Here is a 27198-nt window from a genome sequence, read left to right on the forward strand (position 1 = left end):
TGCCCGTTGATCTGGAACTAAGAAAGGCTGGCACAAGCCAGCTCACAGTTCACTCGTGCGTCTCAGAAACAGCTCTTCCCTTCCCTCTGCTGGTCAAAGGCAGGCATTACAATGCCATGACTCAAAGATATAAATCACAATGCATTTATCCCATTAATATCTAATCTCTTTCCAGAATGATCATTCACATTAACTTTATGACTTCCTATATGGTCTTTAATTGTATTTTCCATTCTGTTATGTTTCCATTAACAATGTGTTTGTATACAGTGTCCTGAATGTAAAATGCCTCATTATTCTTTGTAATTGAATCCTTTGAATAATGTTATCAGTTTTTTTTCTTGTATCATTGCTTAGTCCATCTCCTTCTGCACTCACTCTGCTGTTTCATTTTTTTCTGTTTTGTTGCACTCCACAATCATGCAGCACCTGATGGACGCCAGGAGGACAAAGGTTTGTTGTCATGTTCGCCACCGCTAGCGTGCGCAGAACATGGGACCTGATCCTGTCCCGATCTTTAATCAAAACCAGACTGTACCCTGAACCTGATCCCTGGATTCAGATCTCACAGGTTTCTTTGAGTTTGTTCTTATCTACTAGGGATGCACAATAATGGTGACAATCAGTATAAACCATATTTGGATTTTTAATTATTGCTATTAGACCGATATTGGAAGCTATGGAAGCTTGTTTCCGTCAAAAAGGTAATTCTGACTTTTTTTATCTCACAATTCTGACTTTATAACTCACCATTGAAAGATTATATCTCACAATTCAGACTTTACAACTCACAATTCTGGATTTTTTTTCTCTTGCAGTTGTGAGTTTACACCTCACAATTCTGACTTTTAGATAGAAACTCGCAATCGTGAGGAAAAAAAGTCAGGATTACGAAATAAAAAGTCGTAATTACCTATTTTATTTTATTTAATTTTTCAAATTAAAGGGCAAAAACAAGCTTTCATATAGGAAGCAGATTTATTTTATTTTATGTATTTTGCCAAATTTCAATTACCATTTTCTATGGTATGTTTTTGATGTGATAAAGCATGTACATGTATTAAAAAATCAAGAGTAACTAGAAAAAATTAAAAAGGCAAAACATTATAGATTCCACTGGCAAGCATACTTTCAGGATAACAACAGCAAGAAAAAAAAAGCATATCAGTGCATCTCTACTAGCTGCTGATCTGAGACCACAATTGCCATTTTAATTATTATCTTTATCTTTAAATGGATCAGATCTTTATATAAGGACAACCTCAAAAAGGCAAATGTTCCCTTATCTGCTCCTCCATGTTCCTCCAAGATAAGCTAAGACGGGGTACTCAGGCCTTAAATAGCTGATTCTTTCCTAAAATCCTGACCGAAAGCATGCCCGTGATACTCGATTGAACCGGTTCTTCTGTCAGAATTGTGTGTTCTGTTTGTGATAGTGCAAGGGTGTGTGTTGATCTAAATTTCCGGAGACGATTGTGGGTTATCTGATCCAGTTCTGGGCCCATATACTCTCTCATTCTGCCGAAGGCACCACATGTGCCACATAGACTAGAAAACCCCATTATCTTGTGACTATTTCTAGCACAGATTTTTTGTCATTAACCTTATTTAACGAGTTATTAGTTAGTGTTTTCTCAGGAGAAACCTAATCTTTTCCTGTTTCCTCTCCTAGTATAGACCACACTGTGGTTTCCCCACCATATCATTAATTTGGTTTCCTTTAGATGTATATATCTAGATATTAATACATTTGGCAGTTTGGCTATTCAGCAATCAGCATTTACTGCATTCATGATTAGCAATAAAAAAAATTACTAAGTCATTATGAATTCAAAAATTAACCAGTTAATTTAAGTAATCTGTACACAAACCAGGTACAATGCTGCAATGCTATAGGTCCATTATTCATCAATCAGTTCTAGCCCCGCCCATAGAGAAATCTTATTGGTCCAAAGGTCTTATTTTACACTGTAAAAAGTGATCAGTTGACTTAACTTAAAAAAAGTGAGGAAACCCATTGCCTTAAAATTATTAAGTAAATAAACTTCATGCGTAATTGAAAGAATTAAGTTATGTGGAATTGTCAAGTTTCGCATGAAGTTTATTAATAATTTCAAGGCAACTGGTAGCCTCACTTTTTTTAAGGAAGTCAACTGATCACTTTTTACAGTGATTTATATACTATTGTAGTATTCATAAATATTTTTAATTAGCTTTTATTTTTTTATTATAGTTTAAGTATTTTTTTTTATGCACTTTTTACATATTTATTAGTTTTTCTAAATATATCTAAATATCTTTAATTTGTTTTTATTTCGGTTTAAGTTTTAGTACTTTTAGTACTTCAACTTAAACATTTATTTTACTTTCCAAGGCAACATTTCTAATTTGTATTTGTTAATTAATTGTTAACATTTATATTTCATATCAGTTTAATTAAAATTTTTAATAGTTTTCAGTTTTAGGTTTAACTAGACCACAACGATAATGACAAAGAGGGATGATATCATTGGAATCAATTTCAGAACCATTTTATGAATCGATGAACAATAGAATCATTGACAGCCAATCAGAATTAATCCTGCTTTGAAGAGATCAAGCATTTAATGCGGCAGCTGACAAAACTTATAATAAACAGAATGATATCGTGCGTTGTTGTAGACGCCAATATAGTTATCTTTATAGTTATCGTTTTTGATGTGGACAGGCCTTAAGACACAGTGTGATATGTTTATACATCACAGTGAGGTCTTTATAACCTTTATTTCAAAATCTAACCTGATGTTTTTGATCTCTAAACATGGGTCTGGTTGAGGATACCCTCTGATTATTGTCAAAATCCCAAAGATCCCACAGCATGTCAAGTTCATTCCTGCTTTTGTTTTCTTCTCCAGCACCTCCAGTTGACCATTCAGGCCTTGCAGGACGAGCTGAGGACTCAACGCGACCTCAACCATCTTCTCCAGCAGGAGAGCGGCTCGCGGGGCAGCGGGGGCGATCACTTCACCACCATCGAGCTGACCGAAGAGAACTTCCGTCGACTCCAAGCCGAACACGACCGTCAGGCCAAAGAGCTCTTCCTCCTGAGGAAGACGCTGGAAGAGATGGAGCTGAGGATCGAGACGCAGAAGCAGACGCTGGGAGCCAGAGATGAGTCCATAAAGAAGCTTTTGGAGATGTTGCAGAGTAAAGGGCTTCCCTCAGCCTCAGGAAGAGCATCAGATGAGGAGGAACAAGAGCGAGCCAGGCGTATAGCAGAAGCAGAAGCTCAGCTGGGACACCTAGAGGTGATATTAGACCAGAAAGAGAAGGAAAACATCCATCTGAGAGAGGTATCAGGTTCTACTCAAACTTTTTGGGGGGGTTGAAAGTGGATTTTAGTGGATGTAACAGTTTCAAAGCGTTTTCTAAGCAGAGACAGAGACAGTCAGAGACAGTCTCCATGGAACAATCTGAGGTTAAGTGGTTTGCCATTGTAATAAGCAGAGAGATAGTCAGATGCAACTTAGACAATAACAGCATATGGTCACTGAGTCATCTGGACCCTAGAGAAAAACGTGAGGAGATCCATGCCAGCACTGTTGCAACCACACAGATAATGCACATCATTCACTATGTGCTCAAAGAGAATTCATAGTTTTATAGAAATGACCACCTGGAGGGCAAAACAAGGCTTTCCCCCCATTGCCCACCAGTCACTTTAATCATGTTTGTACTAAATACTATAGTAAGGCATTGATATTAAACAACCAAATTCAGTATACACCTTATCGATGATGCATAGTATGTCCCCGGTGTTTTTTAGTGATTGAAATACCACAGCAGGTGCTGTTTATGGATCACAAGTGCCCAAAACTTGCATTTTGTTCACATATTTTGTTATTTTTTTTAGATGGAACAGAGAAATAGGCCTTTGATGCAGGTCTATGGATGCTTTGCCCTCCAGGTCTCTGCACCACTCACGTGACTGAAAAGTGTGAATAAGATGAAACTATGAAAAAGTGAATAAGACAATAACACAATGTGATCATCAGATGTTCCTGGATTGACATTGACACTGACGTTGGGTTGGGTCAGGGTTAGGGATAGAGTTAGGGCTACAGTAAATAATGTATTTTAACCTCACACTATATTTATTTTTATAAAGGGTGATAGCTTTGGTATTTCCATTTTTGTATTTTGTGTTTGCAATTATATTTAATATAATGTTCAGTTTTTTTCTCAGGAGCTTCATCGCAGAAACCAGCTTCACCAAGACCCTGGAAAAACTAAAGCTCTTCAGACTATCATAGAGATGAAGGTAAAGATCCGCCAATGCTTTTATACACTGCTTTTCAGAGATTTGGGTCCAGTAAGAAAAAAAAAAGACTTTTATTAATCAAGGGTGCATAAAAAAAGGGTGTTAAATTGATCAAAAGTGCCAGGAAAGACATTTCTAGTATTACAAAAGATTTCTATTTCAAATAAATGCTGGTCTTTTGAACTTTCTATTCATTTACATTTAAAAATATATATAAATAAATATATATACACAGTAAAAAAATTCTAACCCTCCCAAATCAAAAATTTCAAGTGACCGATAACATCTAAATTTTTCAATTGGCCCAAGTGAAATTCTTGTTGCAATAGTCTGTTAACATTGGCTCAATGAGAAATAATACGTCAGACTAATTGAAAAATTTAGATGTTATCGGTCACTTGAAATTTTTGACTTGGGGATGTAATTTTTTTTTTACAGTGTATATATATCTTTTTTTTTTTACAATATTGCTGTTTTTAATATATTTTTGATAAAATAAATGCATCCTTGGTGAGTATAAAAGACTTGTGTACTGTCATTATAGTATGAAGTTCTTGTTCTGACTGTTCTGGAAGAATAATAGACTGAAAAGACAGAATATGAACAGAATAAACCAGAAAGATGAGAAATGTCTGATGGCAGATCCACTGCAGCATGCTGGTTAATGGCTGAATGAAACAGTAAGTGAGTTTGTGCGTTCACAGACAGAGCAACTCCTGCCAACAGAAGCATTACACACCGCTCTAAAAATAAAGCATGACCTCATGCAAGGCACGCACACACCCCTCGAGTCCACTCTGATTGGAGCTAAATATTACCCAGAGTTCACCCCTGCATCCATGTGAAATGCAAGCATTGATGATACACTCCTATTCAAAGTGCAACTTCGCTAATTCAATTTATGCATTTTCCCTCAACCAAAAACTGCAAAAGCTGCTCCACCTGTTCTGGTTTCCATTGCTCTTTTAACCTTTAGCATCACCGGTAGTGTTCTCTCGCCCTATTGGCTGAGCCGGGATGCTGATTCTGGTGCCATGGGAACAGGTGGAGTTGTTTACAACACAGAGAGCATGAATGCAGGCGTGGGAGAGGATGACAGAAAAGAGAGCATTGTGATCTGTTTGCTTATGCTCTGAAGATGGATATTATCTTTCATAGAGCCACGAGGTATAGCATTACATCATATGCTAAAAACAAATAGAACTATTGCACATTTGAATAGGCTATGCCTTAAAAACGTTGACGAGAAGCCTAGCTGTGATTTATCTAGGGAATCGACTCTCTGTGTACAGTATATGGGAAATGGGATATTGGTTTTCAAAGGCCTCGTATGAAAATGGTGCCTATTGATGTCTGTGAAAACAAAAAGACATGAGAGAGAGAGAGAGAGAGAGAGAGAGAGAGAGAGAGAGAGAGAGAGAGAGAGAGAGAGAGAGAGAGAAGGGCGGGTTACCGGAGAGAGCTTGTGAGAAGGAACGGCAAATGTTCTCTTATGTCTGAATGGGAGATGGACCATAGCTAATGCCAAAGACGTTGCATTATTTATTTAAAAAGCCGAAGGAGCTGCAACGCTGCAACTCTCGGTCTCACAGTCCAAAGAGGCACATGCACGCCTCTCTCTTTCCCAGAGCATCTCTCCGCCCGGGCTGGCTGGATGTGCGCTCAGTACTACCAAATGGTGATTACATGCTGATCCATTAGCATGAGAGAGACCGATTCTGCTTGGGCTTTGCAGCAGTACTGCAGCTACTCACTGGCGATGCTGCAAGACGTTAGAGTTTCGCATATCCCTGTCTTCCTCGTGTTGTGATCCCGCCTGTCTGTTGGGAATTGGGTTTGGCATGCTTCGATCCGTAGAATCGCACCAAAGTTGTCATACTAGCTTAAGATGATGGATCACAACGTCGCTAATTTTTCCACTAAATTGTTTGTCCAGGACACCAAAATCGCATCCTTGGAACGCAACATTCGGGACCTGGAGGATGAGATACAGATGTTGAAGGCGAATGGACTGCTGAACACAGAGGATCGAGAAGAGGAGATCAAACAGATGGAGGTGTACAAAAACCACACCAAGTTCATGAAGTCCAAGGTAAACAACTTCTTTAGGGAGATTTAAACTGTAAACAGCCATTGACAAACAATTGATCAGTTTATGTTGGTAACTTATAAAGTGAAATGCACAATATTTCTGTGCTCAAAAAATGAAAATTCTGTAATTTACTCTCCTGTTGTTGTAAACCCATATGTTGTTATTTAGTTTGTTGAACACAAAAGTAGGACGGAAAAGTTCACACTGATCACAACTATCAATTAAAATAGCATCATTAAAATAGTCCACACAACTTCCACACACAATCTTCTGGAAGCCATGTGGTTTGCATGAGACGCACACTGAAATTTAGATCAGATTTGAGAAAATACTGACAAGATTTTCATTTTTTGGTGTGGGTGAACTATTCCTTTAGTTATTGGTAGCACCCTGAACATGTATATTTTTGGCACCTGATTTTCATTAGTGAATGTTTCCGTCCTTGTAATCTTGCGAAATGTGAAAACTTGCTTTGTCACTGAAACCACTGTCCTGCTCAGGTTGACATCACCAACCCCTCCCCTCCAATCGCCCACATACAGACAGACACGATCCAATCAGTTCTCAATGGATAAAAGTCCCGGCATACATTTTTGTCTTTATTTGTTTCATATTACTTAAGTGAGATGGATTGTGAACACTGTTTTATGTTCACTTTAAAAGCAGATAAAACAGTAAAGATTTACAATATCCGTGTAAATATGTAAAAATGTATAATGTCGGTTAACATTAAAAATTATTTTAATTATTATACTGTTGTTTGCCAAAATTCTACTATCAGTGCATCCTCAGATGAAATATATCTTTGAGTTTTTTTTATAAAGAAATGTGTCTTTTTCACAAATTGTAGTGATTGGTTTCAAGTGTCACGGGAAGTGGCAGAGAAACTCCTCACAGAAGTCTGGTGGAATTGTAATGATAGGTTTGCTGAGTAATGTTAGAAGCAGCAGTATTCAAATAGGATCTGTGTAAATATTTCTCACGACTGTCCTGACAGTCTTTCTTGTCAAAACACTTCCATCTGTCGGTGCAGTGTGAATTGGCCTTTAATGCAATGATGTAATGACATTCTGATACTGAGTTCTGATTGGTTTGTTTGATTTACACCGCCCAATTTTACAATTTGGCTTGTAAAAGTAGATTTTCTCTATCTGTCATTGGTTAGAAGAGGTGGATTTTTGTGCACATGTGCGTGGGTATTATCACTGGTGATGTCTTTGCTGTATCTAACATGCTCGTGAATCAGCTGGGGGTTTTGTTGTGATATTTATAGAACTCATTTCATCAATAATTGATATGGCTGATGTATATTAAATGGGGATTGCGTCCTGAAATCTATCTTTTATGTGAGGAGGGTACCGAATAGAGAAGAAAACTCCCATACTCATTCAGCTTTTCTATTATAAAAGATTAATATGTTTTATGACATGACTCATTAAAAATGATTTGTCTAGATGTTTTGTAACATTTTATATGCTAAATAATTTCCCTGTGCCATAAATAAGAGAAAATGATCTTCCTCTGTGCCTTCTTTTCTTTCTCAATCTCTTTTAGATTGACCAGCTCAAGCAGGAGCTCTCGAAAAAAGAATCCGAGCTTTTAGGTCTGCAAACAAAACTGGAAACTCTGAATAATCAGAATTCAGACTGCAAACAGCATATTGAAGTGCTCAAAGAGTCCCTCACTGCCAAAGAGCAACGCGCTGCCATCCTACAAACAGAGGTTACCATTTTTTTTTTTTAATACTCAAATTTACTCTTGTGCAAAGCCCTGCTCCATAGACTCCCATTGTTTGTGCATTACTTTAAATAGTATATATATTTTTATTATTATTATTATTATTTTATCTTATCTTATTTCATTTTAACAAATTATGTTCTCACTTGTTAACATAATATTTGACTTATGACTTATTGCCATATTAGCACTTGAAGGCATATCTCTTCAGCTTTGCATGAACTCTGATGCTCATGGTGTGTTGGTTAGGTGGACGCTCTCCGATTGCGTCTGGAGGAGAAGGAATCGTTCCTTAATAAGAAGACGAAGCAATTGCAAGACTTGACTGAGGAGAAGGGAACACTGGCTGGGGAGATCAGAGACATTAAAGACATGCTGGAAGTCAAAGAACGCAAGATCAACGTCCTGCAGAAGAAGGTAAATCACTCAGGAATTAAAGGTCAGAGATTAGGTCAGACTGTTTTCATGGCCATTTAGTAATGTTTGGGGTCAATGTTGGCAAGCAGTAATTCCTCAGGAAGAGTGTGATATAAGCAACTGGGTTTGAAATTAGCCTCTTTTACTGTAGATGTAACAGATTTATATAGCATTTTATATTGCCTATTTAGTGGTGTTGGTCAGATTTGTTGAAAATGGTTTGTACTGAGCCCTGCTAACAATTATATGTTTTAAGAACGTTTTGCTAATGTTCATATTGTCCAGTTTTTAAAATGTTTTAAAAAACGTTTTTTTTCTTGGTTATGATAACATTAAGGAAACATTCCATTTTATAATTTTTTAAACATTATGGAAACGTTACTTTTGAATGTTCACTAAACATTCTAAAACAAGTTATAACATTTATAAAATGTTAGACAAACCTCCAACTAAAACATTTCAGAAAAAAACTTCCATGAACAATGTACTATCAATGTTTTTGTTTCAATGCATTTAGAACATTATTATAGACCAAGGGATAGCGAGATGTTTGGTGAAGTAAGGCCAATGCCATGGTGTGAGACCTCAGATTCTGTAGTAAGTCAAAGGACGTTTGCTTATGTTTTGTCATTACATTACACTGTCATAACTATGTCAAAGTTGACCACTGATGGACACACAAAAGATAGGTATTAAAAACTTTAAAACGAACATTCTATTAACGTTACTGGAAGAACGTTTGTTCATAACTTTGAGAGTTCTTCTGTGAATGTTCCCTTCTAGATGTGAAAAAAGGAGAAATTATTTTTCATTAGTTATAGTCAGCATTAGAAATGCACTTAGCATTAGAAATGCACTTAAAGCTCTTTTCTAATACCCAGTGAGCTGGATTTTGACTGAAAATGGAAGAAGAATTGCTTGCACTCTTCACAGATAAGGCAATCCTCAAATGCATTTAACAATCTCCAAGGAACAGAGCCACAGAGCATTTGCACATTTCTCTACTGTATCTTCTTTCAACTCCTTTTTCATCTTTGCCCTCTCTTTACCATCTCACCGCTTGCTTTGCTGGGTTCTTTAACCTTTTTCATGTTATTCAGCCACACAGGAAACATCTCAGTTGTCAAAAAATGTGCTTCAAACCACATTTAACTTCTGATCTCTTGCTCTCTGTGCTGGTTTGATCTATTTTTTTCCCCCAGATATTTTAAGTCACATCAGCAACAACCTACTATATTGCTTATATATTTACACAAAGAAACACCCAGTAGTTCCTTTTGCGCTTAAACCAGCTTAATTTGCTCTTGAATCCCATTCATACAGCTCCATAATTGTGGGTAATGGGATATTGCACCATTCATCAAAAAGAAAAGCATCCAGTTCTTGGGAAGGATGAAGGAAGTGAAATCTAGCCCATTATCTGACCATACTGAACATCATCAGGCATAAATATTCCCTTGAGATGCTGCCCGTACCATTAGAAACCAACCACCATGTTTCACAGTCAGCAATAGACATTGTGGGTTGAACTATCCTCAGGCTTTCTTTAACACAAACCCGTTCAAATGGAAAACAAGGTGAAAGATGAACCAACAGACCATATGACTTGCTCAGATGTCCAGGTACTTTTCCCGTTACATCAGACCAGGTTATCCATCTTTGTAAGATGGCCTTGAGTACATGCGGTTTCTGAATGGCAGCACAGTTTATATGACTCTTTGTGAAGCTCGCCACACACAGCAATATGAAGTATACATCTATCCATGTCAGGGAATGCTGGCTTATAAATGTTCCTCATTGTCCCAGTGCAATCTGTTGTTATTTGACATTTTCCGTTGTTGTTTTGACAATGTTTGTGGACCCCTGACAAAATGTTTTAAAAGTGCCACTGCTGCTACATATAACTAGATGTTTTATTTGTGAATAACTGATCGCCAGCACACATTACATGAGATGGTTCAGATCAATCATGAGTTCAATCAAAAGAGAACTCCAAACTCTGGATAAACAGTTAGATGTTTGCTATATCCACACCCGTTTTATCTTCTTCCTCTCTCTTAGATTGAAAACCTTCAGGAGCAGCTGAGGGATAAAGATAAACAGCTCGGGAATCTAAAGGACAGAGTGAAGTCTCTCCAGACGGACTCCAGCAACACTGATACTGCCCTCGCCACGCTAGAGGAAGCTCTGTCCGAGAAGGTACCAAAAACACGTCTGGAAATTAAAATGCAGACCAGAACCACATAAAATCAGAGCTGCCTCAAATATGCTGATTTTAGTTTTTTGAAGAGCCCTTTTGGAAATCTCTCCAAAATTATGCAAATTATGCAAATCAGGTAAAAAATAAAAACATAGCCAAAAAGTCTATTAAGTATAGCACAATTCCTCCGCATTCAGGCCAGATTTGAGTGCTCGATTGTGAAGGATGCCACAATCTGGTATACTTTTCTGGGACTGTGCAGAATTGCTTCAACTTTACAGTAGGGGTTGAACAACAACTTCATATTTTTTTAAAGTCGACATTTATCTGATTAAACTCGAGTCGACATCGACTAGTCTCTGATGACGTCATTAATGAACAAATAAGCCTGAACCTCGAGCTGAGACTCGAACGCGGGTTGCCTTGTGCACAGCTATGGCATATGACACAGCGCTTCTACATCACAGCTTATTTTTATCAGTTCTTTTGTCAGTGGGTCTTTATATTTCTCACAGATTTCTGCTCGTTCTAAATCAGATAAAGATAAAGTAGCACAATAAAGATTACATTTATATGAATGCATTAGTGTGAGAGAGAGCGATTGCCTGTGAATTAATTCTACCAGGAAGCATCTCTCTACTTTTAGTGAAGCTGTGGGTTTTAGTTACTAAGAAACTAAATATGTTAGTGTATATGCAAAACAGTTCATTTTCTAAGCTATTTTGTTAATAAATTACAGAACAGTGTTGACAATACATTTCTGTGCTTCTAAATGTTTCTGTGTGCACGCGATCTGCATGCAAGCTACTGTGTGTGCGTTACAATGCAGCAGCGCCTTAGTTTAGAACGGCGACCAACATGCATATACAAAAAGCTATTTAAATCGTGCATTCACCCGATCAATTCTGAGCATCCAGACGGTATAACCAAACATATCTTGTGGAGCGCTCTCGGATTATGTATTTATTTGTCATTTTAACAGTTGGAAACAGCGTAAAAGTCAGTAGCACCTCAATGCAGTACATGAGATCCGGGGGGCGGAGCTGGATCCAGATATAAGGGGTGGAGATTGGTAGGTTTAGGGGTGGGTTTAGGGATCAGGGGGTGGAGATGGGTAGGTTTAGGTATATGTAAGGTGGGAGGAGTTGGATCTAGATCCGACTCCTCCCCGTGGATTTCATGTTCTGCAGTGAGGACCATCTCGTAAAAGTGGCCTTCAAAGATTTCTTATCCTGTTGCGCCCTCTATAGGCCATGATCAGAGACAAGTCGACGTCAAGCTTAAAGCGTCATCATGGCAGAGCATTAAAGTCGACTAGTCTGTGCAACCCCTACTTTACAGCAAGTTTTAGCGAATTTGTCCCCTAATCTGAGAAGAATGAAGACATATACAGACATTTATTGATAAACCATGAGTGTTAGGGAAGTGTAAATAGTTTTAGCTTGCTCAATTATCCGTGAGTGCAGGTGCAATGTGTTTTTGTCGCAGGAGCGAATTATTGAGCGCCTGAAAGAGCAAAGAGAGAGGGAAGACCGAGAGAGACTAGACGAGGTGGACTCATATAAAAAAGAGAATAAAGACCTGAAAGAGAAGGTGAACACTTTACAGCTGGAGTTAACGGAGAAAGAGGTACGTCAGAGATTGCATGCATGACTGTTAGTGTTGTGTTTCTTTGAGATTTTGGTCAGACTGTCAGCTCTGGTCTCGTCTATCCTCTTCCTCCAGTCAAGTCTCATAGATTTAAAAGAACACGCCTCCTCGCTGGCCTCATCAGGTCTCAAGAAAGACTCCAAACTCAAGTCTCTTGAGATCGCAATCGAGCAGAAGAAAGAGGAATGCAATAAACTGGAGACACAGTTACAAAAGGTAGAATTTTCCTTCTGACATCTTGATAATTCGATATTTGCAGATTTTAAGATTATCAATCAGCATCGGCCGTTAACTGTGCCGCTTTGGCACTCAATAAAAGTGGTCGTTCCCCCTTGTGTCGACTAAATATGATGTAAAATAAAAAAATAAAAAATAAAAAATAAAAAAAACTAGTGAAAACTAATGAAAAAGTTTCATTTTAGCAATATATATTTTACTACCTTTCAAAAGTTTGGGGTCTGTAAGATTTTTTTTAAAGAAACTAATACTTTTTTTTAGCAAGGATACATTAATTTGATCCAACAGACTTTTACATTGTTAAATTGCTGTTTTGAACTTTCTTTTTATTAAAGAACCCTGAAAAAATGTATCACATTTAAATAAAAATATTAAGCAACACAACTGTTTTAAACATTGATAATAATAAGAAATGTTTCTTGAGCAACGAATCAGCATATTAGAATGATTTCTGAAGGGTCATGTGACACAATTTTATTTTATTTTATTTTATTTACATTTTTAATAATTTATTAAAATATAAAAATGTGTTTCATATTGTAATAATGTTTCACAATATTAAAATTTTTCTGTATTTTTGATCAAAATGGTGAACATAAGAGACTTCTTTCAAACACATTTGTTTCCTCATGCTTCAAGTATTTACTAATCTGTTTCCTTGTAGTTAATACTCAGATACTTGAACACACATAAACACATTGCAAAGAATCTTACCACTGAACCATTTGAAATTCTTTCTGATCCCACACGTTTGAACAGTATTGCACATTTAATCAGTGTAACAATCTTAGTGAAAAGTGAATTTTCATCAGTTCACATGACGAATGTCAAAAATTCCATTTGATTATTGAAAGTCCAGAATTTAACATAATATTTGACATGATAAAATGTATTTGTTTTATTACTGTTTTTTAATCCTAAAAATTATTCTAAGTTGTATTTTAAATGAATCCTAGATTTTCAGTATGGTCTCTCTATTCTGGCATTATATATGCAACGGGATGGCATTATATTCTCCATCCTGCTCTAGGAGCATCTACTTTTTAAAGACCCATATCAGTCAACCACTAATCACTATACCACTGGAATTACGTTCAATGAATTAGCCAGTTGTTTCATTGAATGTGTTTTCTGCATCAGCTTAATGGTCACTCATTTTAGAGGGCATCATGGGAACTTTATTGAAGTATTGATAAGATGTTGCTGTCTTTGTCTAATTTCTCCTATCTGACAGCAGCTGTGTCTCAAAACCTAGCGAACCGCAAGCCTAAATGGCATTTTTTGGGTTACCAGAGTTCAAATGTTTAGAATGTCACTGATGATCAGAACCGCTGTCTGGGTCGGCACTCGGCAGTTCACTCCGATTTGAGACTCAGCTGGCTTCTTTTTGTTCTTATGTTGCTCTCTGGTTACTTATATTCTCCTGTGTAGAACATTATCATTAACCTGAAAGAAGAGCTAATGATAAAGCTTGTGCTGTTTTACTGGGTCCCTTCATACTCCTCCTCCTCCTCATTTCCCATGATTCCCTCCTTTGCAATGTAGCAAGCAGAGCAGCTGTTCAGTCAAATGAACAATCCCGTAAGTGTCTCTCTGGATCTGTACTAGGACATGTTGAAAGCATGAGGACACTACACACTTAGTTTCTTTAACTTCAAATTTAACTTAGAAAGGTCTAGAAGGAATTCAACCCTGCTGGCTTAGAGAGCAGGAGTTGTAATTTATGATCTGATGAACTTTAAGGTTCATCCTGTGATACAGGAACAAATATGTATAATATGAACAGCTATTTTTGGAGTTTTTTGTTGTTGTAGTACCAATAGAGGCCTGCAGGATGAAGCATATAGATATAGATATATTATATAATATTTAATTTATGTTCATTTAGTGTTTTTATCATATGGAGACCGAACCAACGGGATGAAACAGAATTTAGAGTGATTCTAAGGCATTCTGTGAAACGTGTTCAGAATGTTTAAAAACTGTATTGTTTCCTCATGCTTCCAGTATTTACTAATCTGTTTCCTTGTAGTTAATACTCAGATACTTGAACACGCATAAACACATTGCAAAGAATCTTACCACTGAACCATGGAGCTAAAATCCACATTTGCATGTTGCTTTGCATGTTCCTCTGTCTTGTGTGTTTAATTCCTCTCATGTCATGTGATCATTTTGAGAATCTAGAGTGTCAGCTTTGATTTACTGCCTTTGTGACAAACTTTTGGTTTTATGGCCACATTATCTTGGATTATACTGTATATGTTGTCGCTTTCTTTAATTTAGTTTTTTTATGGGATCAGTGTTGGGTGTAATTAATTACTAATCTAATTACTGTAATTTAATTACTTTTCCCTTGAAAAAATAAAGTAAGGTGTTACTCTTAATTTTTTTGTAATTTTATAACAGTTACTTCTAATGTAATTGCATTAAATACTGTATCTAACAATTCTATGTAAAACAATAGTGGATTTAACATCAACATTTAATGGTAAAATTTATGCTTTTAATGTAACCTTCTTCCTTTACACAATTTGGTTAGTTCTAAAATAATTTATGCAATTGTATATTGTTTATTTGAAAGAATCAAAAGTGCAGTTCCGTGTCTGTCCCTGTATTGTTCAACTCAAGGTTGATATGGGATTTAGAAAGTGATTAGTAATAAGTAATCCAATACTTTTTAGAGAAAGTAATGAGTACAGTAATCTAATTACTCTTTTGAAGATGTAATTAGTAGCTAGTAATTAATTACTTTTTTTAGAGTAACTTACCCAACACTCTATGTGATCCATTGTGCCTTCATTTTAAACATGCTGATGTAAACTGTGTTTTAGATTGCTTGTAGTGTTTTACAAACTAAGCAAGGCTGCGTTTAAATATTGCAAAGGAAATTATGCATAATTGCAACTTTGTCGGTTCTACAGTTTTTAACTACAGTTTGACTGCGACAAGCCAAATAAGTACATTTAATCTTTGGAGTTTTTGCATTTAAAGCTTGGCTGATTATCTGCTTTGTGAAGCCCTAAGACGCCTCTAGTCTGGCTTACGTGTTGGCATTCAGAATTGGGAATGTTTCTTCATTCATTGAATTTGATTGGCTGAAGCTGTGTTTTTTTAACTGGTTTCTATGGCGATGCCTTCCCACGATCCGCATACAGAAGGCTCACGAGGTGGAGGTGCAGCAAAGCTCACGTGGGAACCCAGAGTATGTGGACCGGGTCAAACATCTGGAGAAGGAGGTGTCCTACTACAAAGAGGAGTCCGGCAAAGCCCAGAATGAGGTCGAGAGGTTACTGGATATTCTGAGAGAGGTGGAGACGGAGAAAAATGACAAGGATAAGAAGATTGCAGAACTGGAGAGGTGAGGACCCTTTTTTACTTTCAAATGCTTTTGGAAGGGTGAGGTTGAACATTTAAGTCACATCAAACATTTATTTTGGACACACTTGACTGAATTGGTTTTTGCATTCTTATGATCTTAAAAACATTTTGATCTAAATACTTATACATATTTAAAATAAATGAGTTGATAGTAAAATATGCATGCATTTCTTTACTCTATTAACATTTTAATTAAAGTTTTTATTTTTCACAAAAGTGTCTTCCAATACGGTTTAAACTGCATCCCAAGGTGCACCTCTCATGAAGAGCTGGAAATCAGACAAAGAAGAAATTCGAGATATAATATGAAATATAAGATATTTGCTTTGTTTAAAGTTGCGACAGTCTTTTATTCCTTAATGTGATGTATATCCGATTGAATGAAAAAATGTAGGGGTGGACTTGATTTTGTCCTTTGGGAATTGATTGGATGGTTGTGGTTTGCTATTGGTGGATCTCATGCGAGTGACAGGTTGCCCCGCCCTCACGGCAGTTAACACATCATCAGAGAAGAGATGTCGCTGCAAGAGGGAGGAGACGTTATTTTGATTAAAGATAACGAGAACACATGAATTAAAAAAATGATGTGCATGGATAAATCAATTTATAATAAATACTACTACAAAATTCCATAAAAACAAATAAGAATCTGCAATTTTGATTTCATGGTCACTTTAATAGTCACTACATAACTCACATACTTCAATTTTAGTTTTTTCATAGTTTCAGACTCTTAAAGGTAGGGTAGGTAATTTTCGGAAAGGCTAGCAATAGCAAGCTAGCTTTGAAAGCATAAGATCCCACCCTCATTTCAGAGCGTCTACAAAGCCACGCCTCCTTCAAAACACATGAACACATACAGCAAAGCATCACGTGATGAGAGATGGTGTTAAACTTCCTCGTGTCTCAAAGCACATAACATTACAATAATAATGAACATAAACAACTTAAAGAGCACTGACCTGTACCACCTGCACTGCTGCAGCTTCATTTCAGCGTTGATAGTGTTGCCATTGAAATGCATAAATTTGAGTCACGAACCGCTCCGACTCCAAGTATAATGTCAAAGGGTTCCATCTCTTCCAAATTACAGTAGTGAACTGAACGCAGCATAAGCTTGTTGTCCTGGTTCAGGAGGAACTGTAAAAGGCGCCTGCTGTTTCTGTTGCGGTGCTCAGTGACTGACGTCTGTCTAACTAATAGTATGAAACTGACGTTTTGATGACGTGTGATGTCTGCGTGAGCAGGTGCGCGGAAATATGAAAATACATACGCTGTCAGGCAGGTAGAACATTGTATCATAGCATTCGGACCAAATGCAATGATTGGAAGGACATTTTATGGTCCTACACCTTCCACAGACAATATATAAATACATTTAGACCACTTAGCTTAGTGATTGCTATCAGGATGTGAAAAAAATTCTGCAGCAAATCGCCTACCCTGCCTTTAATGATTTTACTCTTATTCTAAAATGTTGAAAGTCGTAAAAAATAAACAATGAATAAATGTGTTATGACGTTTCCCTGGTAGTGTAAATATAAGATTTAACACGCTGAAACATATTTATGAAGTCTGCAAAAGTTTCAGAAAGCAGCATCAGGACTGATCTCTCGTTTTGCCGTTATCTCGGGCCTTGACAGCATCAGTTGACAGTTTCTACTGTACTGCTAAATATACAATTCTGCAGGGATATGACATCAAAATGCTGATGTCAAAGGCTGTTTTGCTACTGATGCGGTACAAACCGCGCTGTACTCTCAGAGCTGCCGTCAATAATGCATCTCCTACAGGGGAAATATGATGATGATTGCAAATATTTATGCTGTTTCCTGGAATCTTGCATTCATGAGGTCATCAACATTCTGTGCGTTTCTGACATGTTCTGAATATTGATGTCGAGCTTGTTTAGTGGTTGTGAATTGCCTCTCTTCATACGCTGTGATGACTGCTATTCCCTACAAATCTATGTGTGTTTTGGCATGTTCATGTACAACTGCCTCCGTATCTCTTCTTTTAAATTATTCAATTTAGTTGAGTAGTTCATTTAAGACATCAGGTCCATGCTACTCCTGTGTGTTCAGGTTGTACATCATCCTAAATGGCCGTTCACACTAACAGCAATTTGAAAGTGGCCATAAATCATTGACACAACTAAGTTGAGTAAGGTTACATTTCATGCAAATAAGCAGTAATACAATGTGCTGAGTACCAGTGAAAGTGATATTTTTACGGATAAATATAACAATAAAGTATGTATTTAAAAATATATATTTATAAAAATGATAAAATAATATTAAAAATTACTTATATATATACAGTATATATTGATGGACTTTTAATTATCAGATTATCTCTGCAAATGATATACAAACTTTTTTTCGTTATAAAAAAACAATGAAAATCACTGTCAGTGTGAACAGCCTTTATAATAGTTTTGGGCATCAGACAGTAGTTCAGTTCCTCATAGGTTCTTCAGCTCTGGCTCAAAGTCTTGTTGCTTTTTCTCAGTTGACGCTCATGCTTCAGTGTTAATGTGGTTTGATTAACCATGTGTGTTTCTGTTTTGTTTTTTTTTGTTTTTTACCGTCTCGCCAACTCTTTCTCTTTCTCTGTTCTGTCTTTCGGTCTTTCTCTTTTTCCGACCTCCTTCCATTATCCTTCGTCTTCTGTCATAAAACACTCATTTCTTGTTCACAATTTCTTGACAATCTTCATGTTCTTCCTGTCCTGCAACTCTTCTGCATTTCTGTCATTGGCTACTGAATTCCTGTCTTCAACCAATCGAAATTAAACATTGTCTATCTATCTATCTATCTATCTATCTATCTATCTATCTATCTATCTATCTATCTATCTATCTATCTATCTATCTATCTATCTATCTATCTATCTATCTATCTATCTATCTATCTATCTATCTATCTATCTATCCGTCTGTCTGTCGTTCTATCATTCTTCCTTCTTCATTCATGTTACCTCCATCCATAACCTCATAACTCATACGTCCTTGACTCTGGCCCAGCCCCCCTCCCCCCGCTGCCCGCCCCTCGCCCCGCCCTGGTGGCAGAGCCCCCTCTGAGCCTCCCCCCTCTGTGTCCGCTGCCCCCCAGCAGATTGGGGGCATGATGTGGGACTTCCTGGGAAAGTGAGTGCTCTGTCCTGGCACCACGGCTCGGCTGCATTTATCTGTGTGGCTGTTTGATGCCTTGATGTCCCTGTTGCACGGCTGTCTCTCATTCACTGGTTTTTCTATCAAAGGAAAGGATGCTTTTATTCCTTATAATGTTGTAAATATGCACCAGATTGCATTGATGTAAAAATCAGTGGACTGAGACAGCTCCGAAAATAAGATGTGTGTATAATGTGTTTTGTGGTTGTGTATGCCGTTTCTTGTGCATGTATTGGGCTTTCTTCTAAACTCTAGTGAGATGCCTCACTGTATATGTAGGCAGCATCCTAAGTAAGTTGCTCACAATTGCCATCTTGATCTTGTCACAGTGCATTCTGGGACTGTTCAAAAGTTTGTGGTCAGTTCGATTTTTTCCCCCAAAGAAATTAATTTTATTCAGCAAGGACACATTACATTGATAAAAAATTACAGCAAAGACATTTGTTTGTGTCACAAAAGATTTTTTTTTCTGTTCTTTTAAACTTTATTCATCATAGAATCCTGAAAAAAATGGATCATGGTTTCCACAAAAATGTTAATCAGCACAATTGTTTTCAGCAATGAAAATAAGAAATGTTTCTTGAGCAGCAAATCAGCATAGAATGATTTCTGAAGGATCATGTGACACTGAAGCCTAAAGTAATGATGCTGAAAATTCAGCTTTGCATCACAGGAATAAATTATATTTTCAAAGATATTAACATAGAAAACAGTTATTTTGAATAGTAATACTATTTCATAATATTACATTTTTTACTGTATTTTTTATCAAATAAATGTAGCCTTGGTGAGCGTAAGAGACTTTTCCAAAACATAAAAAAATCTTACCAACCCCAAACCTTTGAATGACATTTTTAAAGGATAAATGTAATGCTTCCTTAGATTTTGGCCAAAATGACACCTTATTACACACACACATATATATATATATATATATATATATATATATATATATATATATATATATATATATATATATATATATATATATGTATATATATATATATATATATTGCTGTCTAAAAATTTTTTGGAACATGTTATGAGCACACCTATACTGCCTAAAATATGTTGCCTCCTAGGTAGGCATCTCACTCGGCTTTGGAACAGAGCTTATGTGTACATCAGCCAGAGTGCACGTTTTCCTTTTTATCATTATATCTGTTCTATAATGTGTTTTTGTGCAGTGGATATAGAATTTGCAATATCTCACAGTTTTAATCAAAATGGTTCCTCTGTTTCAGCAGCACAAAACTTTATTTATTTTTTTCACATTGTGTCAGATGTGTGATAACTGCACACTTGATATATCTGTGGTGTTGATGTTGGCATGGCAACAAGTTAATGTCATACTTTGAAAATGCACCAAGATTAAAGGGATGGTTCACCAAAAAAAAAAAAAAAAACTGTAATGTACAGTACATTTGTACTCACCCTCATGTCATCAAGCTGAAGGAGAAGTTGTTTACACATATCAAGTCAAGTCAAGTCACCTTTATTTATATAGCGCTTTATACAATATTGTTTAAAAGCAGCTTTACAGTGAAAAAAAATGGGGGGGGGGGGGGGGGGGTCTTTTGAAGTGGATTTGTGTAAGAAATAAATTCAGTCATTATTTACTGAAAATTAATGATGAAGCTATTGTACATGAAAAGTACATGAAATTGAACATGAAAGTGAGTAAATGACAGTAATTTTTATTTTTAGGTGAACTATTCTTGAAATTAGACTTCAAAACAGTGTTTTTTTATCTTGGTGTATTTTATTCCACCCTGCTTATGTGACATGTTAACATGTTCTGCATTTGTTACTCTATTTTGCACACACACGCTTCTGTGATCTCTGTGCTTGCCGCTTGGTGTTGCTGGCATACGAGGGCTTTGGCAAGGAGCGGAGCCCCGTTTCCTGACCCTTGAACCCCCATTTCACACGCTGATCTGCATCCCTTCTCCTCTTTCTGCTTCCTAACATCATCTCTCCTCCCTTCGCTCTCACTCTTCTGAATGATCCACCCACCTCAGCCTGCCAAATTCCCCCCAAACCGGCCGTCTCACTGTCCTGCATGAGACGTTGGCCGGCATTGCAGGCCCCGTTGTGCTCTGTGAATGAGCTGGGTACCTTAGGTAGGGTCTGGTGTTCCTCAAGTAGGTTTGCACCCTCATGCCTGAGCGCTCTTGCCCCGTTTGCCCCCCCGCGATCCCTCACTGCGGCTCGGCTGGTTGAGCTGCTGCATGTTGGCACTCTCACGGGCCCCTGCAGATCTGGACTCAGTGGTTAACCACTGACAGTGATGGTTTGAGATGATAGTGTCTTGCATCCTGTCTTGTTGATCTTATAGGAGCCCTTTTAACCCACCCTTAGTTTCTCACTTGACTCTTTCCAGCTGTTTTCTGCTTCGTTTCTGAGAATTCTAAAGTTGTATTTCTCCTTTCCTTCCTGTTTGCTGTGTTGTGTCTTCTCTTCCTTCCTGTTCCTGCCCTTCCTGCATCCTTCCTCCCTCTTCTTCCTCCACCACCAGTCTTGCTCCCAGGTAAGTTGGGTGTTCCTCAGGTGTCCACCCTCCCTTCTGAGCAACAATAACCAAGCGTGTTTCGTTCATGTGATAATAACTGAACCGTGTTGCATATAGTGTTGTTGTCATGATTATGAGTCTTATTTCATGGTGTTATATTGTTATTTGCACTTACTAATCACACATACACCAAATGCCAAAATGTGTTTAGACACTTAAGACGCACTTTAAAAAGTCTGAATGTTACATAATAAAGTATCAAACCAAATGGCATTTGCAAAGAAATAATGACTGTTAAGTGGAGTTCAAGTAGAGCTCAAGTAGAGCTCTCTTTTTTCCCAATATAAATATCTAAACATTCTTAAATCAAGATTCATTACTTGAGAAGCAAAATGACATAAGTTATTCATGGGTTTCATCAGGTCCCTTTCCACAGGTGTATTAATCAAGCACAATGCAGTCCGCATTCATAATCTAGGTGCTTGATTTTATACACCTGTGGAAAGGGACCTGATGAAACCCATGAATAGATACTTTTGTCTGAAAAAAGTATCAAAATTAAGTCACTTATTTTTTTTACCTACTCCACTTGCAACAATTTTTTTTCTTATAAAATATTAAATCTAAATAAATAAATAAATAAGTATGTATTTATTTTATTTTATTTTATTTTATTTTATTTTATTTTATTTTATTTTATTTTATTTTATTTTATTTTATTTTATTTTATTTTATTTTATTTTATTTTATTTTATTTTATTTTATTTATTTTTTGTACAAAACAACACCTAAAGGGATAGTCCACCCATAAAATTACAATTCTGTCATCATTTACTCACCTTCATGTTTTGGAACACTAAAGAAGATATTTTGAAGAATGTTGGTAACCAAACCAAAAAATTCAATGGGTACTGAAACTGTTTGGTTACCAACATACTTCAAAATATCTTTCTTTTGTTTTTCTTCTTCTTTTTTTTTTTTTTTTTTGTTGTATTCCGCAAAAGAAATACAGGTTTGGAAGGACATGAGGGTGAGTAAATATTGACAGAATTTTTTAATTTTTTTTTTGTGAACTATCCCTTTAATTTCTTAAGTTATTTTGCCTCTCAAGTAAATGTATCTTGATTTTTACTGGAAAACAAGACAAAAATACTGAGTAAGAAAATAGTTTTTTTTACTTTTTCGGGCCAACGTGTCAGAATTGTTAACATTTTCTCAATATGATCATTAATTGAGATCATTGTATCTTAATTGGTTAAATGGTGATTTGTGATTGCTATAAAATTAAACTATTCAGGTGACACACTGTATGCTTTTTAAGGCAAACCAAGGATCAAAATAAAAAAGGCCCAGGCATCAAGCTTGGCCCTCAGATGGACAAGAAAGGTCCTGGTAACATCTTGCAAGACCAGCGCAAGGATAATCCAATGGACAACCCAAAGGTGTGTGTGAGATTTATACCTGTGTGAATGGATGATGCCTTTATATTTCCTTAGAAAAACAAAAGGTTTTCTCATAAATTTCCTGCACTCGTTTTTCTTCATTTCACAGATGGAGGAGTTGATGAATGTTTTGGAGAAGACGAGGCAGGAGTTGGATGCCACCAAGCAGCGTCTGTCCTCCACCCAACAGTCTCTTTCTGAGAGAGACGGCCATCTGACCAACCTCCGACAGGAGCGCAGAAAACAGCTCGAGGAGATCTTGGAGATGAAGTAGGAATCTTCGCGATCAGACTCTGTTTCTTCTAACAACAAGATCTTAAATATTTGATGCCTAAAATGTCCTTTAGTGTACATGCATACATATCTCAGACTGTCTGTTCCTCTCAGACAACAGGCTCTGCTCGCTGCTATCAGTGAGAAGGATGCTAACATTGCTTTGCTGGAGCTGTCCTCCTCCAATAAGAAGAAGACACAAGAGGAAGTGCTGGCCCTGAAAAGAGAGAAGGACAGACTGATGCATCAGCTCAAACAACAGGTCAGTGAATTTATGCACTCAAATGCCCTTTTAATAACACATAGTATTAAGACAGTTTAGGCATCATCAATTTATCATAGAGCTGCACGGATATTAAAATCCTGTCTGATGCTGACAAGTGGATAATTATTTTCATTTTATGGCCAATAAATGTTAAATGGGCGATATTATAGAACAAATAATGTACTGTATTTGTTTGTTTTTTTAAAGTTAAAACCCAATAAAATTTATATTGTGCATGTTACAAGTGAATTTAGGCATCACACCATTAAATTGTATTGTGTGAGAAATGAATAAATATATATTTCGAAATCTTCTACAATATATTGAGATATCAAGATTAATGCATATTGCAAAGATTGTGATTTAATTAAATGGTAACACTTTACAATAAGTGGTTTAATAACATGAACAATACTTCACTCTATTTATTAATAATGTTAATTTCAACATTTACTAAAACATTATTAAAATCAAAAGTTGTATTTGTCAACATAGATTAATGCACTGTGAACTAACATGAAAAAACAGTGAACATCTGTAAATATATAAAACATTTATTTTTGTGAGTGAATTCAGCAGTGGCGAACATAAATGGACAACTTTAAAGGCGATTTTCTCAATGTTTCAATTTTTTTGCACCCTCAGATTCCAGATTTTCAAATAGTTGTATCTTGGCCAAATATCCTATCCTATCGTAACAAACCATGCATCAATGGAAAGCTTATTTATCCAGCTTTCAGGTGATGTATAAATCTCAAATTGACCCATGTGACTGGTTTTGTGGTCCAGGGTCACAATTTTGAGTGTCATGGCAAAGGTTGTGAATACTTATGTACATGTACACTTTTAGAGGGATGTTTTGCCAACATTAATTGTGGCCATACCAACTTTGCTGGTTGGGAATGGATGAAAGAAATGATTAGAACATTTTCTGTTCTTCCTTAGAAGGCATTATTGACTCCTGGAAATTGTGTCAAAGCAAACCGATTACATTTGGACAAGCTGTTTAGAGATGTTTTTTTCCATTCCATGATCAGTTAATGGGTATATGCTGCTTGTGTCTTACTCTCTTTTCTCTATCCATTTTAGACACAGAGCAGGATGAAACTGATTACCGACAACTACGAGGATGATCATTACCACCCTCACGCTCCACCTCCCCACATGCAGCCTCAACCCCTTCATCCTCAACCCCAACCCCAGCCTCCGTACCCACAGGCCCAGCACCCGCACCCACAGGCCCAGCACCCGCACCCACAGGCCCAGCACCCACACCCACAGGCCCAGCACCAACAGGCCCAGCACCCGCACCCACAGGCCCAGCACCCACAGACCCAGCACCCACACCCACAAACCCAGCACCCGCACCCACAGGCCCAGCACCCACAGGCCCAGCACCCGCACCAGCCTCCTTACCCACATGCACCCCATCCCCAACACCCGCAGCCTCCTCCCCACCACCAACAACACCCGCAGCAGCCCCCCCAGCCTCAATACCCTCACCCGCAACACCCCCAGCACCCACAACCACCTGGCCCACACCCGCACCAGCCCAGACCTCAACAGCCCCACCCTCAACACCCTCATCCCGGGGTCCCTCCGCAGCAGCAGCATCCACACCCCCAGCACCCTCACGGACCACCGCCTCAGCAGGGCCCCCACCCTCAACCCATCCCACACCCACAGCAGCACCCCCATCACCCCCCACACCCCGGCCAACAGGGCCCACACCCTCGACACCCTCCGCCACACCATCGGGGTCCAGGCCGTGGACCGCCTCATCCCGGACACCGACCCGCCCCAGACCAGGTCGGTAACTCATCTATCTTTATATTGAAATTATTTTGTTTCTACTTTAATATTAGTGTATGTTGTATGTTTTGGTCATTTTGTTATGCGGTAATGTCTTCCATAGTTCACTTTAGACATTGTACTATAAGTAACTTTACAACTACCATGCCAACTCAGTCATTAGAGTATTAGCAGACTGTCTGCTTAATATCTGCTAACACTTTATTTTGACATTTTACTGACAGTAAGTAACTTTGCAAGTACGTGTCTAATACTTTTTTACTAATTGTGTTTACTAATAAGAGAATACGGGCTTGACTCCCATTGCACGTTCATACATGTACAGACAGTTTTCGAGACGCTACTGTAAGTTGCTGTTTGAACGGGACATTATTGAGACTCACACCTGTGAGTAAAATGAGGTTGTCAATCCCAAAAACTGACTAATAGTAGCCTAATACTCTAATGAGAGAATAAAAAAATATACACAATATATGATAGTATCATCACAGACCTAGATTAAGTTGGTCTGGTAGGCGATGGATCACTATATAATCAACTGTACAAGTCACTCACTGTAAAACATTCAAGAAATGTACAACCTGCTCTTTCACCTTTAACTCATCTAATTCTCCTCATTTCATGCTGACCTCTGGATATATGTTGGGCTCAAAGGATGATGAAGAAGGAATTTGGGCATAACCATACCAAAGCTATGATGATGTTTTTTTTGGGTGAGATATTGATGATTGATGTCAGTTTTCTGGTTTAAAGTGAGTTTTTGTGGATAAAATGATTTGTGATTGTTTTTCTTATTATGTTCCTCCTTATGTTCTCAGACAATTCAGTCACTAATGGAGGAGCACAGCCATGCCATACAGATGAAATTCTACATTGTTCACTTGGCCAGTCTTTATCTACACATAGATTCACTCTTTTAGATGGGGCCATTTATTTCCATGCATTAAGGAAAGAGGCGGAGCATTAGTGTGAGTGGGAGGGCCAACGCTGGAGAAGACCACCTGAGCAGGTAAATACTATCAACAGAACTTCTAACTGTGTTTGTCTGAAATAAAATCATTTCATTTACAAATTTCATATACACTACCATATCATTTTTTTTTTTTACCATTCAGCCAACGGCGCATTCAGTTGATTAAAAAAGACAGCACAAATGTTTCATACATTGATAATAATAAATGTTTCTTGAGCAGAAAATCAGCATATTATAGAGTGATTTCTGAAGGATCATGTGACACTGAAGACTGGAGTAATGATGCTGAAAATTCAGTTTTACCATCACAGGAAACATTACATTTTAAAATATATGAATGAATAAATAAGAATATTTTGCAATATTGCTGCGAGATTTTGTTAGATTTTACTGTATTATTTAATCAAATAAATGCATCCTTGGTGAGCATAAGAGACATTATCTTAAAGATAATTACTCCATTTTGTTGTTTTTTATTTCAGATGATTAAAAAAAGTATAAATGGAAGTCTGGACTGAACAAACACAGTCACTTCCTGGTGCAGCCCTTTTTCTAAAGACATTTGCCTTGAAGACTATCAATGCTCAAATCAAAATGAGACACTGCAGCTGCTCCTTGTTGTCTGGTTTCCACATGTGACCAGTGCATGAATCCAGCTGGCCCCTCCCCTTCTCCACATTGCCCCGCCCACTCGGATCTAGCTCCACCTCTTCAATGAGGCAACAAGTCAGCTTG

The 27198-nt window shown here is 37.4% G+C and overlaps 1 protein-coding gene across 7 annotated transcripts in view; it reads left to right on the plus strand.

Annotated features, from left to right (window-relative positions):
* erc2 (ELKS/RAB6-interacting/CAST family member 2) overlaps positions 1 to 26440 on the plus strand; it is a 49202-nt gene extending 22762 nt beyond the window's left edge. Inside the window, exons 3-20 of one of the 7 annotated variants that reach the window (XM_082155771.1) lie at positions 427 to 453; positions 2895 to 3332; positions 4214 to 4300; positions 6237 to 6392; positions 7947 to 8114; positions 8379 to 8546; positions 10608 to 10745; positions 12235 to 12375; positions 12472 to 12612; positions 14179 to 14214; positions 15792 to 15994; positions 21705 to 21716; positions 23020 to 23140; positions 23250 to 23410; positions 23528 to 23675; positions 24768 to 25487; positions 26145 to 26203; positions 26309 to 26440. In XM_082155771.1, coding sequence (XP_082011897.1) covers positions 427 to 453; positions 2895 to 3332; positions 4214 to 4300; positions 6237 to 6392; positions 7947 to 8114; positions 8379 to 8546; positions 10608 to 10745; positions 12235 to 12375; positions 12472 to 12612; positions 14179 to 14214; positions 15792 to 15994; positions 21705 to 21716; positions 23020 to 23140; positions 23250 to 23410; positions 23528 to 23675; positions 24768 to 25487; positions 26145 to 26171 — 2892 coding nt within the window. In that variant the 3' untranslated portion in view covers positions 26172 to 26203; positions 26309 to 26440. The remainder of the gene's footprint in view (positions 1 to 426; positions 454 to 2894; positions 3333 to 4213; positions 4301 to 6236; positions 6393 to 7946; positions 8115 to 8378; positions 8547 to 10607; positions 10746 to 12234; positions 12376 to 12471; positions 12613 to 14178; positions 14215 to 15791; positions 15995 to 21704; positions 21717 to 23019; positions 23141 to 23249; positions 23411 to 23527; positions 23676 to 24767; positions 25488 to 26144; positions 26204 to 26308) is intronic. The other 6 variants (XM_082155772.1, XM_082155774.1, XM_082155776.1 and 3 more) reach the window with 6 other exon arrangements.
* The last annotated feature ends 758 nt before the right edge of the window (positions 26441 to 27198 follow it).

This window comes from Leuciscus leuciscus (genome assembly GCF_965113295.1).
Source record: "Leuciscus leuciscus genome assembly, chromosome: 23".
Taxonomy (NCBI): Eukaryota; Metazoa; Chordata; class Actinopteri; order Cypriniformes; family Leuciscidae; genus Leuciscus; species Leuciscus leuciscus.